This window comes from Tricharina praecox, assembly GCF_024521635.1.
Source record: "Tricharina praecox strain CBS 144465 chromosome Unknown BZA05scaffold_10, whole genome shotgun sequence".
NCBI lineage: Eukaryota > Fungi > Ascomycota > Pezizomycetes > Pezizales > Pyronemataceae > Tricharina > Tricharina praecox.
Window position 1 is genome coordinate 749,474 of NW_026250412.1, and position 13,312 is coordinate 762,785.

A 13,312-nucleotide genomic window follows, 5' to 3' on the forward strand; every position below is an offset into this window, starting at 1 on the left:
CAACCATCACTTAGCAAGGCAAGGGCGTGTCTCGCGATGGCTCCGCTCATCCAATCGATGTCAACCCTTCCGGTGATCTGAGTCAAGGGGCCCCGCCGCCCCAGGCCCTCCCAGCTGCAGATTCCCAAGATTCCGCTTTCTGCCTAGAACCTCCGAACAGGTAGGTACACCGCATCGAGTAGCGGAACTTCGCGGTAGTCTAACTATCGGGATCTGGCATAGGTAGGCACGCACGGCGGGCGAGAGTCTCCCGCCTGCCGCCGTTGCACCGGAGCAGACGGAGCAGACGGACCGCGGACACAGCGGACAGATAAGTGTAGACTCCGGCGCACGACTGAGCTCCGGGGTATTGTGGTCTTATCCTCAAGCCTGGTCATCTGACATCACAGATTCAGTAGTGTAGGGGTATCATGGGCGCTTGCCACCCAGCATTCTGCGCCCGACCCGGGTTCAAATCCCGGCTGAATCATGATTCTTCTTTTGTTTTGCTCTAGTTCAAGGGGGATAGATTAGACACCGTGAGAAGCACCACGCATCATTACAAAGTGTATCCTACACTACAGCACCATATTACGAACGCCCTACATCATCTCCATATCGCCGCCACCACCACCACCACCACCACGACTACTAATCGTGTCCACTTCGACCCTATCACCAGCCCTCCGCGTGCCCGCCCCTCCTCCAACATCCGTCTTGCCAATTGCCTCGGGATGCTTCAGCTCCCAACTCCGGACAAAGTATTCGTTCGGATGGATGATAGTCTCGAGCACCGCCGGCGGTCCTCCGTTCGATACCTGTTCCTTCGCCTTCCGAATTTCCTCACGGTGTATGTGTTCGAACACACGATTGCAAGCCATGTGGAACTTTGTCACGGCGACGTCCTGGGTGACGCCTCTCAGCACGGCAGCATCCTTCACGCCCATCTGCTGGGCAAGGAACATGTTGAGATTTTCCGGCGAGAAGTGTCGGTACGGGCATCCATGGGCCTCGCCGTTTCCGGGGGGAGTCTCGGTCAGGATTTGCTGGCAGGACTTTGCGCGGTAGTTTTTGCGCTGGCCCTCGAGGCCGAAGGAGTGCCGGACATTGTACCGGTACTCTTTGTCGAATTTCTCGCTGGGCGTGCTCGAGAATGCGGTCCGCCAGAACGTCAAAGCTTCCTCCACGCTGAGGCCTATGCCTTTGAGGAACAGCCCGTATTGCAGGCGCCCGAAATGCTTGAGGTGCTTCGCCTTGCGCAGTGTTCGGTGGAGGTGCGTCATGCATGCGGGGAAGTGCTGTGATAGGCCTTCGACATCTGCTGCGGTGATGGGTGCGCCTGAAAGGATTGATAGCTCGGAGGAGGGGTTGTATTCCGGTGCGGTGAAGCCGAGGGAGAGGTGATTTAGGATTGGGATGAGTCGGTCGTCCTCGTCGAGTCGGGGCAGAGCCCGTGCGGTCAACTCGAGGGCATGTTCTAGTTTTTTCGTGAATTCCGCCACCACGAGGGACACTTGGAGCGTCGATGGGACGTACGCTTTTCCTGCACGCACAAACACTCGTCGCTGCTCTACCAGATCTGGAACTCGCTCCCAGTCAACCTTGAAGTAGCCATCGTCCAGTTTCTTTCCGCCGGAAGTAGCAATCAGCTGCTGGGACAGGGCGGCTTTCTCCTCGTTGGAGACCGGCTTCCAGTCCAGCTCCAGGCTGTCAACGAATTCGGTGCGCTCGTTGCCGTCATCGCTCTCGAACCGGTGCTTAAAGAGGATCGTTTCCGCCTTAGAGAAACGTCGTCGGAGGTCTTCGGAACGGGCGAATGCAAGACGCAGGATGAAATGGGAATAGTGGTCTTTCTGCCGCTGCTCGTGCAGTTGCGTGGAATGCGAGGAGTTGGAGTCGAGGTGGAGGTATTTTTTCAGCAGCGCGGCAAGAGTAATCTTCAGCTCATCGGGGGATTTGTTTCGGTAGAGTGAAGTCTCGATTTCTTCCAGGACTATTCCAACCATTACGTTAGCATGCTTCCACCCACCTTTTCCGCAGTGCAGTTCGAGGACAATTCATTACCCCGCAGACGATCAATGGCCCATTGCTCAAACTGGTCGAGAGTTACTTCGGCAGTCGGAGGCGAGGTGTAAAAGTTCAGGCGATGCGGGTAGTCGCTCTTGAGGTAAACCGTAGTGTTGCTGAAGTGCTTTTTTGTGGCGGACGCCTTCTTGAACTGCTCTTGACGGAACATCGTGTGTGGTGTTTGGTGTTTTGGGTTTTGGTGAAGAATTGGCCCTTGGGAGTGAGGACGCGTTGAGTAGATTCTTGGTCAAGGGGAACGCGTTCGCCAAGACGGAGCTTATGTGAGTCATATCTTATCACCCGCTACGCCATATCCTTTGCGTCCCGCCGGCACCCCCGAAGGCCCATATCGGAGGCTGCTGCATCGAGCCGGGTTTCGGGACCCTATCGGGTCTATAGCCGGACTGCAGACGGTGTCTATTGCCATGATAGCTGAGTGTGTACTAAGATCACATGCAATCAATGATTAAACAAACAAACTAGCAGTCTACCCGTAAATAAATTACCGACAGACAGGAGTGAAACAAGCAGATCGCCCCTTGGTTGCTGGTGAAGATGCTTATACACCTTTGACATTGGTAGAGGGCCACTCATGAGTAATCACTCACCATGTACGAAGAACCGCGACACCTATGCAGTTTTCTACTGGGATGACAGCATACCAGCATTCCGGAAAGTGAAGGAATTTGCAGGCTGCAATTAACGGCCCCACGCGTCTCGGGGATAAACGAGAAGAGCTACAGGCACCCAGAGAGCAAAGAGTGGAGTAGCGACTAAAGCGCCTCGACTAAAGATCCTGAGTGTTGTGCCTGTTCATAGGATTTTGGGGAATCAACTTTGCTGTCGGGGGAAACTCCTTCTGACTACCACGGTTAAGTTAGGAAGTAGTAAATATGGCAGCCAGTGCGCTCGACGACTACATCACCTGCTGCTCACCGTGCAGCACGGGTTGGGATATAGGTTACATACGCCTACGCCTGTTGATTGTTGAGGCACGCAAGTGGATCACCATGCTGCCTTTCGGTTACCGGTGTACCCGGACTTCCAGAGCAGATGCAACATGACGTTCACATCTTGGTCGTCAGGTGCACTGATTGCCGAGTGTTCGGGCCGGCCTTTCAGCTTGTAGGTCTACCGTCGAGGTAAATACCACGCACTTACGCGGGAGTTGGCTAGCGAGCTTGCAAATCCACCATGGAAGCTGGTGCGATGGTACGTGACCGTGATGAGCGTATCCGTAATCGTGGGTTTGTTCTATGTACCCCCAACTAAACCCACCGCTCTTGATCAGAAGAAAGTGTCGGGTTTAACTACTCAATTCCGCAATCTCTCGCTCCGCCGCTACTAACCTCCATTCACCGCTGCCACCGCCACTTGCGCCGTTATATCTGTTTTCCGCTGGCGATCATGATCCAGGCCGGTCTCGATCGAGGTTGTTGGCTTGATGCTAGTGGGTGTCCGCTCATCCTCTGGGTTTTCCGCGACTTTACTCTGCCGCCTCGCTGCAATCCCAACCACATGCATCTTGAAAATATTCCCCGGTAGCGATGGGGCTAAGTAGACCTAAAGCGGATGAAAGTTGTCGATTCAAGGGCCGAAAAGCGGCCACTATTTAGAGCATGGATAACTGCGGGGTGCATCAGACATCTGAAATAAGCGCCCTGCGCTGGAATCTGGATAGCTAAAAATAGCGCCGAATTTGTCGGCGCTTCGAGGTTTCGGGTGGAGGGGCTTAGGCCCTGGTTCCGATTCCCATCATCCTACCCTTCTATCTTCGGTGCTCCTGTCAGCACTGCTACGTACTAGAACCGGGAATGATCGCGGTCGCTGTGATGTGTATGGCCGATGGATGTTGGTGTCTGGAGCTCGAGCATGAGGCCGTACCGTACTGCGTCAAGATTCAAGAGGCAGTGTCCACTGTCAGCGCCCTAAGGTGGATGCGTCCGGTGAACCGAACAAAGAGCCCTTCCCACGACAGAACATCAACAAAGAACCCCCCACCATCGAAACATTTTATGTATATTGGTACTCTACTACCTAGTAGGGCGTTGCAACTAGACCACATCTCAGCCGCAGTCCGTCGTCGTAACGGTCTTCGAGAAAAATTGGTGCGGATGAAACGGCTGGACTCCAGAGATGGGTTTGGAGATAGGTCTTCTACAATTGTATGATACCGGCACTGCACTCGGAATCCTCGCTAGAGAACTAGAGTACGCCCACATGTCCTTGAGTCGATCACATAAACCCGGGTTGTTCGCTAGATTTCACAGGCGTACAATATACGACCTCGAATCCGCGCCGCCGTGAAGTCGTTTTTATGTTTAAACCACAGCATGCCACGCTGCGGCTAAACACCTCTAATTATAAACTGCGGCAGACGCCAAGATTCAAGTGCGGCTGTGGGGGAGCTTCCTTCTAAGAATCTAAGTTCTCGCATGTCCGAGCCGCGGGGGTAGGCCTCCCGCAGGTAGGCGTCGGCGCTATGAATAGAAATTCCATGTTTAGGGCCGCTTACCTAGCTTGCTTCAAACCCAACGCTGGTGTGTTGCGAATATTCATCACGAAAATGTAGGAGACAACGCCTTCGGGATCCATGAAGAAATTTGCTGATGCTACGGTACCTGAAGGTTCTGCGCATCTGCGTGTCTGGAACCAGTGATGCTCTCTACGATATGGGACAACGGAGAAAGCACTGGAACTTGTTTATTGGGCTCGGGCTACCATATAGGGACTGGGCAATATACAACTTGGCAGACGAGATATCTGTTGAGCGAGTCTGAAGGAAACATGTCGCCTTGAGTATTCTATTCCGCCATCGACATCAGGTACATACATTGGAACTCTTCCTGGCGTAGTTAGAGGCCATGATATGGGCGAACGTCCTTGTCGAATGGCACAGCATCACCGTAAAACATGCTGACTAGTAGTTTCAACTTTGTATGCTTGACGTCTGACAATGTCCCAAGGATCATCCGGGCTGACCGTGAAACAAACATTTTTGCGGGACGACACCTGTACACTACTCCGTCAATGATGAAGCACTGATGGCAAAATCCGGGCCGTAACGGTCACTGCAGGTGTAAAGCGAGTGCTATATATAATTATCGGCATGGTATGCAAATATGTGGGCTATGCCCTCGAACCCAGTTAAAGTCATCTTCAGACCTGCCATAGACTTCGAAAACTCATTGGCTTGCATCCATCACAGCATTTCCTGATCTCGATTCATTCGTCGCTAGCACACCCTCCTCCTCCTCCTCCTCCTCCTTGACGTCGTACAGGAGATACACACCTACTCGAGATACTCCCAGGACATCCATTCGCGGAAGGCTGAATTGACTGGCTGCATATCCTCATTGCTGTCTCTCTGGAGGGGAGCCGTACAGTCCTCATGGACAGCTGCTCTCCTCACCAGCCGACGAGTCGAGCTCACTAATGTATCTGCTGAATGTGTTGAAGACAGGCCCAGCAACCCCAATCGTCGTTCTCCTTTGCCTTAGGAAATGAACATCCTAGGCAGCATATAGGAGGCATCAGCCAGCTTACCCACCCGTACGTCCGCTCTCGCATCATCGGAGAGTTGTGATGCGCTATCGAGTGTATGGCAAGACGTGCCATTCGGATGCGGGCCACCAATGCAAGCCCAATGGCCACCGACGAAGGCACAGTGATAGCCAGCCATCCCACGAAAGTGGCGAATGACTTTCACACAGACTTCGCACGCTCTTGCGGACGGCGACGGTAGGCGAAGCATGCTGGACATTATTGTATGTACGTAAGCGCCTTCGGAGAAACTGGTCGGAGTAGTTAGCCAAGTGCATTACTTTCGGAAATTTGGGGCTGTTCGAAGTGATGGTATTGAGAACGCGCAGGGCGAGAAGTCGCATCCCCGTGGGGCCAGAAGACGTGAGAAAATCGTCGTCCACGCAAACCTGGAAAGGTGTTGCAGGTCTGAATCTCCAGCTCTCTCCACTCCTGATGCTGTGCAATCCTTGGCACCAAGTCTTGTGGCTAGAAATGTCGCTGAAGAAATGATAATCGGCCAACTCGGTTCCCATAACTACTTGAAGCAAGTAAGTACATACTTGGCTGCACACTTGCACTGAGGGAGAGGATGCGGGATCACGGTGTCCAACCTTAGATGGCCTCCGATTCCCCGTACTCCCGAAAAGCGGCCCAAATTCTCCATGACTTTTAACCTAGCAGGGAGCACTGCCGACAGCCTCACGCCTGCTTCGCGCTTCGGTCTGACACAACCCAGCGAACCCATCCCCCCCCTAACGATCCCAGCCAACTAGAGTACAACACTGGGCAATACCCCTCCTCTGCCTCTGCTCCTCCGCTTGCTCTGAACATCTTTAGGACTCTTCCCACCTCCATCACTGAGGATCCCACGTCCTCGTACCGATCTTTCTGTGTACTTTTTAAACCTTTGAGATATTGCGGAAACTCGACAACCTCATCCTCCTCCTAAACTCCACTTCCTCTTCCCCATCGGCCCCCCTCCCCCAATCTCACGGCCGCAACTACCCACCGCAAGGCCGGCCACAACACCACCGTCCACCCATCGTACCACTGCCGGTGGAGAAGCATTCTTACGATACAATCTCTCCCATATATACGTGCCGGCCGGCTGCTCTGAGCTCCCGGCTCTAACTAAAGTCGACTGCCACCCCTCACTAAGCTCGCCGCCCGCACTACTTTCCCGACCACGCAACACGTCCGTTATCCCTGCTGGAGGGAGTGGAACTGCGTCGCGATAACCCACACATCTGCTTGTGAGAAGCAACAATATTACGGAGCGTCTGTACATTCTGTCGTTCTTGAGTCAGCTGAAAAGGTAAAAGCCTTCTCCTCCCCACCCCCTGGCTTTGTGTAACCGTCGCCACCATGGATAGAACGGCGGCCGATGAGCGGGTGGGCATTTTGCTGATCGTCCAAGAACGTTCGCTCCGCCCACACATCTGTCGAGTTTATAAGGCCACTGCCCTCCCACGTTTTTGAACCGGACCGCCTCACATAGGCAGCCTTTGTAACCCTATCCCACATCGCCCCCCTTCGCCTCTATTACGATGTCCACTCCGGCACCACCACCATTTCTTAGGCCAGCACCGATCAACTCTCCGCGAGCTGGCGGCGCACGAGGAGTTCCCCGGCTCGGCCTTGCGATCCCCGGGAGTGCTCCCGCCGCCCCCGCCAATGGCATGGGTCCGGTCCCCGGACGTCGTGGCCCCCCTCTACTGAAGCTGGCAACCCCGCAGCCGCGGGCACAGGCCGGAGGAAATGTTCCACAGTCTGCAACTAGCCAGTACTCTGCGTTGAGCTTTGCCATGGGCCTGCGAAACCAAGTGCGCGGATCCCCGAACGATCCGAAGCCTACAAATGGGAACAGCGCCTTGGACGATCTCGACAATAAGGTGCCAGACGAGAATGTGGACTACGAGAGTATGGATGTCGAGCTGCTGCCCGTTGAGGGCTGGAAGAAGGCTAGGGAAACCGGCCGTATCATTGAGCTTGGAAGTCTGGGAGAGGGCGCCGGAGGTGCGGTCACGAGGTGTACGCTGAGAGGAGGAAAGACGGTGTTCGCTTTGAAAGTTTGTTATCGCTCTGCTTTATGGGCATGCTGCAAAGATGCTAATATTCACTCGAGGTCATAACCACAGATCCTACACCGGAAGTGCGAAAGCAGATCTTCCGCGAGCTCAACTTCAATAGGGAATGTTCGTCACCATATATCTGCAAGTACTACGGAGCATTCACAGATATCACCTCCGGCACAATATCAATTGCGATGGAGTTCTGCGAGGGAGGCTCCCTGGATAGCATCTACCGGGAAGTCAAGAAGCTGGGAGGGCGAACTGGGGAGAAAGTCTTGGGGAAATGTGCTGAGGGCGTTTTGGAGGGCCTCACATATCTGAGTGCACGGAAGATTATTCACAGAGGTGGGGATTATTTTGGTCCCGAATATGATAGTTGTGGCTCTAACGCTTTCGCTTCAGATATCAAGCCGTCGAACATTCTCATTACCCGGGCCGGGCAGGTGAAGCTGTGCGATTTCGGTGTCTCGGGCGAACTCATCGGCTCCAAGGGCAATGCCGATACGTTCATCGGAACCTCTTACTACATGGCAGTATGTGTACCCCGCTACCGGGAGTGCTGGAACTTTGACCTTACTGACTGGGGTGTTCCATAGCCGGAACGAATCCAGGGCCTCTCTTACACAATCACCTCCGATGTTTGGTCACTGGGTGTTACTCTGCTGGAGGTGGCACAGCACCGATTCCCCTTCGGTCAGACGGAAGAGGGCAGCGGACATGCACGGGCTGGCCTGATCGATCTTCTCACCTACATCGTCCGACAGCCGATTCCCGAACTCAAGGATGAGCCGGAGCTTGGGATCAAGTGGAGTGATGGCTTCAAGTACTTCATCTCGTGCTGGTGAGTTTCCATGTCACTTATTTGGTCCCGATCATATATTGACACCCACATAGCCTCGAGAAGGATACCGCACGACGAGCAAGTCCTTGGAGGATGTTGGACCACCCATGGATAATGGAAATGAAGCACAAGAAGGTCAACATGGCGAATTTCCTCGCACAAGTGTGGGACTGGAAATGAGATCCCTGACTCGCCCCCTCCCTTCATCCTGACTACGACGTATACGAAACGGATCTATTGTTGGGGCACTGCTGCTTTTGGTTTTCTGTTTCTGTTTCTTTTTTCCGCATGAATTTTGGATATCTTGGGTCGTATGGGGTTTTTTTTACTTCTCCTTCTTTATCGTGACAGCTTGCTCTACCTCCCTTGTCATCCCTTTTTTCTTCTCTTTTCTTTTTGTTATCGCGTCTGAGTGATATCACAGCACTGTGGGTGTTTTTTTTCTACCTTCGATCCTTTTTTTGTGTGTGTTTTGTTGTTTTTGGCGGGATACAATTGCGGGGAGGGGAGGTGAGTTGTCTGTCAAGTCATACCAAACATCTTTTTTGTCATGTTATCTGCTATCTCGTCTTATATATCATCTTTGCTTTGCTTTTGCTTTTGCTTTGTTTGTGTCTTTTTTGGGGGGAGTGTGTAGTGGGATGTAGGTAAAATATGATGGGATGTCGGGAGAGTACGACGGCGAATGGCAATGGCAGTGGCAATGGCAATGGATGATGCTCGGTTTTTGTATTGAGTCTTGAGTCTTGAATTTGTGACGGATGGTGATGATGACGACGATGATGATGATGGGTAGTTCGGTAGAATACCTGAGTAAGATGGGGGTTGAGGTAACTAGGAATAATGGGATAGCTTTAACCTCCTATATTCTTCCTGTGATCTGGCTTCTGTGATATGCCTGCTGTGGTCTTGTGGTTATGGCAGTGGGAACAGGTGCGGTCATAAGTGGGTAGTATTGTAGGTATTCTACTTCATGGGGTAGCACTCTGTTTAGGGATTTTGATAAACATTTTGACTCTTGAGCTAGTGATCTAGTACTTTGGTCGACTTACGGGAGGCTTATGATACGGATGGCCTGGGTATGGTACATATAGTTTATGCCTGCGTCAGCGGAGCTCCGGTCTCTGCTATATACTCTAGTTACTGCCAGTTCCGTGCGAGAGTGGAGGAGTGCGGAGAGTGCGGGGAGTGGCGGAGAGCGGGGAGTGGTGGACTGCGGGGAGTGCGGGAGTGGTGGCTAATGATTTCCGCAAGCATATCAAGTTACACACAGGAACCTTCAGGCTTCGGTTGCGGACAGGACATCTTAGACAACTTGGACGGGGCATATACCGCGTGGCGCTGACACTGGCACCGGCGCTGCGTGGGGGCGGTGCTGCGGGGAGGGAGGGGGGGGCTTTGGGCTTTACGCCGAGAAGGTCCCGCTATGTAGACAGCCTATGTAGCCAGCCTACAGTTTACATACATAAAGGTGCCGCCGTGCCTTGCCGGGCGAGCGGCTGGGCGGCTGGGCGGGCAGTGAGCAGTAGGCAGTGGCAGTGGGCAGTGGCAGTGGGCGGTGAGTACTGGGTGGGCAGAAAAGGCCCGGGAGGCTGTGCATACCGTAGGTTCCGCATCGGCGTCCAATTCGGGACTGTGGTGGATTACTCTTGACCGGAGGGACCGAGAACCGTATGGTGCTCCATACCGTTCCCCATTGGGAACTGCAACGATTCGCCGGTAGGTACTCTATGCATACCGTCGGTACGCCGCTGCATACTCCAGCACTCGCCACTCTACACTCTCCACTCCCATGCGTGCGTGCGTGGGGGAGGGGGGATCACAGACCGATATCACAGGCCGATAGTTGTCGGTACATATCATAGATACATATCATTCATATCCATGTGCAGATCACCGACCGCAACTGCCCGCTGGTACTTTGCTCTTCCCTCTTCTTCTTCTTCCTCCATAGATGATAGGTATCACCTCATTCCGCACCTCCATCCCACCACTAACTATGGAATCCGGAATCTCCGCCCAGCTCCCGGAGGCTGGAGGTTTTCGGGTGACGTACAAACACAACAAGCCAAACCCATGGAAGTGTGTGGTTGAAGGTTCTAGAATGGTATGTAGACAGTCTTGGAGCCTGAGAAATACCACACGTTATTCGCCGATGTCGATGACGGAAGGAACTAGGTAGGCACATAGGTACCTATAGCTCAGCCGTATGACGTGTTCCGAGCACAGGAGGAGAGGCGGGCGGTGAGGGAGGAAAGCTTGGTATGTAGATAGTTACACACGGTTCTGCGGTGGGATGTCGGAACACGAGGGATGGATGGATGGGCTGATTGTAGATATGGTAGATATGTAAGATATGGAAGTTGTCAGCGGCGCGATTATGCCCTACTTACATACCTTCTACATGATATGATATGATAGGTATGTCCACCGAGTCCATCGTTCCGAAGTTGCAGCTCAGCAGCTGCTGGTGAGCACTGAGCAGGTGTCATACCTACCCACCAGGTATGTATCAATGCTTGGAACTCCTGGAACTCCTGGAACTCCTGGAACCGGCCCGCCCGCGACGGGGAATGCCTGCGGGCCTTGTATTTATGTAACTACTAGTAGGGAGAGGAGCGGGCGGGCGGGCGGGGCGGGCGGGGCGGGCCCGTTCCCAGTCCAGTCTTGATTCTTGGTATGTATGGGGGAGGGAGCCTGTCCGTATGTGCATAACCCAAGCTGGGCCCAGGAGTTCCGCAGCTTCGGCGGGCATCAGCCCAATCTGTCTGGACAAAAACGGTCAGAGAGCTCCTGCTTCGGTCGGTCGTTCGTTTGCCACAATAATCAATCAAACAGAACAGAACAGACGCTCGACAGCCAGCCAGCCAGCCAGCCAACCCAGCGTAACCCCAACATCCTCGACTGGCTGGCTGGCTGGCTGGCTGTCTGGCTGTCTGGCTGGCTGTCTGGCTGTCACCATACCCCATACCATACCATATGTACCATATCTCCCATACCACCCAGACCAGCCCGTCATGCTATGCCAGACGGCAACCAAGCCTTTCGTATATTAACCTCTCTCTCTCTAGGTCTCTAGGCGTAACTAGGTAGTCTCGTAGTCTCGTATGTAGTCCAGCACCTCCCTCGCACCTGAGCAGTCGATTCCTTGGGGGGACACGCGTCTGCAGTCTGGGCGCTTGGTTGGGTTGGGGGAGGGAGGGAGGCGGAGGACAGGAAGAGCAAGCAAGCTGCAATCTCTGATTAGTGAGAGCCTGAGAGGAAAGCAGGCAGTAACTAGTGGGTATAACGTAGTAGGTATAACGTAGTAGGGAGTAGGGGGAAATACGCCTTGAGGATTTTTTGATTTTTTGGCGTCCGGGCAACGGTTACATACTTTCTTGGCTTTGGCTTTGGCTTTGGCTTTGGGGACGGGGAGGGAGGGGGGGATGGGGATGGGGATGGGGGGGGAGGCCCGGTTTCAGTCATGTCTCCTCTAGATAGATAGAGTGGGGAGCGGTGTCGGTGCTGGTGTTGGTGGAAGTGGTCGGCTGCACAGCCCCCAATTATACACATGGCCGTTGCCGTGATGGTTACAAGTTACAGTAGTACATATATGCGTTGAAGCTTTTTGGAAAAAAAGGGCGTGCGTGGGGTTAGAGTAGAGTCTATAGAGTATCTAGAGTACCTACTGTGCCCCGGAGGAGCTAGATACATGTGCGGGACTGACTTGAGATGGGGATTGAGCCGTTCCGCAGGTCTGGGCCGATCTGTGTACCTCACAGGGCGGGCACGAGGGGAGGTGGGGGGTGGGGAGTGGGCAGGGAGGGGGGTTCGCGGCGGGAAGGAAGGAAGGAAGGGAAGAGGCTGAAGAGAAGCTTCATCTATCGACCGCATCGGCTCAGCCATCTTTTCAAGCAGTTTGCCTTTGGGTTTGAGGGAGGGGGGAGGTGGGGAGGAAACGAACGGGACAGGCAGGAACCCAGCTTGGCCGGCTTGGCCGCAATAGATAATCTGATTGCACATGAGGGGGGTCCGGAAACAAGTGTGATTGGCCACCGCGGCTTGGCGACAATGAACATGGCTCGGCGTGGCTGGGCAAAGCTGGGCAAGGCATGGCGTGGCTTGGCTTTGGCTGGGCGTCACTTACTCCTCACGAATCGTTTGATTTCGGGGGGGAATTGAGGGTGTGGTGTTGCTCTGGCTCTCTTTCGGAGTGGGAATGGGAGTGTGTCCTCTCGCCGCGGTGTGTTGGATTTTGGTGGTGGTGGTTGGTGATGTGTGCGTAGGTATAGTACATACCCGCATCGTGTAGATACATAGCTCTGGGATCATACGGACTGCGGAAGTATGTAGCTGTTTCGATTCGACAGGAGATGGTAGATGTATCCAAGACGTTGCGGGTCCTCGAACACCTGTGAGCTCGCTCGAGATTGCGGTCTTTTCCGCTTCAGTGGTTGCTCGCCATTGCGCCTTGTCATCATCGGCATCATCAGCATCGTCATTATCTTCACTTTCGACACCGACATTCAACTCCCCGCTACACAACCCAAAACTCGCCCGCTTTCGACCACAGCCCGCCAGCCATCCAGCCATCTTCCAGGGAACGCACATGTAAGGAAGTAGGTCCTGTATAGCCGCTCCTTCTATATCCATCGCTCTCGCTCCTCCGAGCCCTCTGCCTCCTTCTTCTCCCTTCACTTCGCTGCCACCACCACCGCTGCACTGCTCGCGCCCCACCCTTCGATCGCGAAGAATCTCCTCCCCGCAATCGGCTGCCTGTACTCGTACTTGTATTTATACCTGTCTGCCTGCCCCCGGATTACGAAAGACACCTCCGCCGGCCACC

The 13,312-nt window shown here is 53.9% G+C and overlaps 3 protein-coding genes and 1 non-coding gene across 4 annotated transcripts; 3 read left to right on the forward strand and 1 right to left on the reverse strand.

The window, feature by feature from the left end:
- Positions 1–388: 388 nt before the first annotated feature.
- BZA05DRAFT_t156 lies at positions 389–469 on the forward strand. The gene has a single exon. It is a non-coding gene; the product is annotated as a tRNA-Gly (tRNA).
- A 112-nt stretch (positions 470–581) lies between these two features.
- On the reverse strand, positions 582–2,215 carry BZA05DRAFT_336508 (eukaryotic and archaeal DNA primase, large subunit-domain-containing protein; the record flags this gene model as incomplete). Its single annotated transcript, XM_051480808.1, has 2 exons — positions 582–1,972; positions 2,044–2,215. 2 exons carry the CDS (start codon positions 2,213–2,215, stop codon positions 582–584), a joined length of 1,563 nt encoding a protein of 520 aa, XP_051340092.1.
- Positions 2,216–3,828: 1,613 nt separating this feature from the next.
- On the forward strand, positions 3,829–4,309 carry BZA05DRAFT_396279 (uncharacterized protein). The gene has a single exon (XM_051483514.1). The coding sequence runs from the start codon at positions 3,861–3,863 to the stop codon at positions 4,215–4,217; it is 357 nt and encodes a 118-aa protein (XP_051340093.1). The 5' UTR covers positions 3,829–3,860; the 3' UTR covers positions 4,218–4,309.
- A 2,709-nt stretch (positions 4,310–7,018) lies between these two features.
- On the forward strand, positions 7,019–8,863 carry BZA05DRAFT_31171 (kinase-like domain-containing protein). The gene is made up of 5 exons (XM_051480338.1): positions 7,019–7,640; positions 7,697–7,988; positions 8,046–8,176; positions 8,240–8,484; positions 8,538–8,863. The coding sequence occupies exons 1-5, from the start codon at positions 7,119–7,121 to the stop codon at positions 8,662–8,664; spliced, it is 1,317 nt and encodes a 438-aa protein (XP_051340094.1). The 5' UTR covers positions 7,019–7,118; the 3' UTR covers positions 8,665–8,863.
- Positions 8,864–13,312: the final 4,449 nt, after the last annotated feature.

Coding starts and splice junctions, on each gene's coding strand:
- BZA05DRAFT_31171 (XM_051480338.1), top strand. CDS start 7,119: ATGTCCACTCCGGCACCACCACCATTTCTTAGGCCAGCACCGATCAAC. Junction 8,177..8,239: donor GAACCTCTTACTACATGGCA/GTATGTGTACCC, acceptor GGTGTTCCATAG/CCGGAACGAATCCAGGGCCT. Junction 8,485..8,537: donor AAGTACTTCATCTCGTGCTG/GTGAGTTTCCAT, acceptor ACACCCACATAG/CCTCGAGAAGGATACCGCAC.
- BZA05DRAFT_396279 (XM_051483514.1), top strand. CDS start 3,861: ATGATCGCGGTCGCTGTGATGTGTATGGCCGATGGATGTTGGTGTCTG.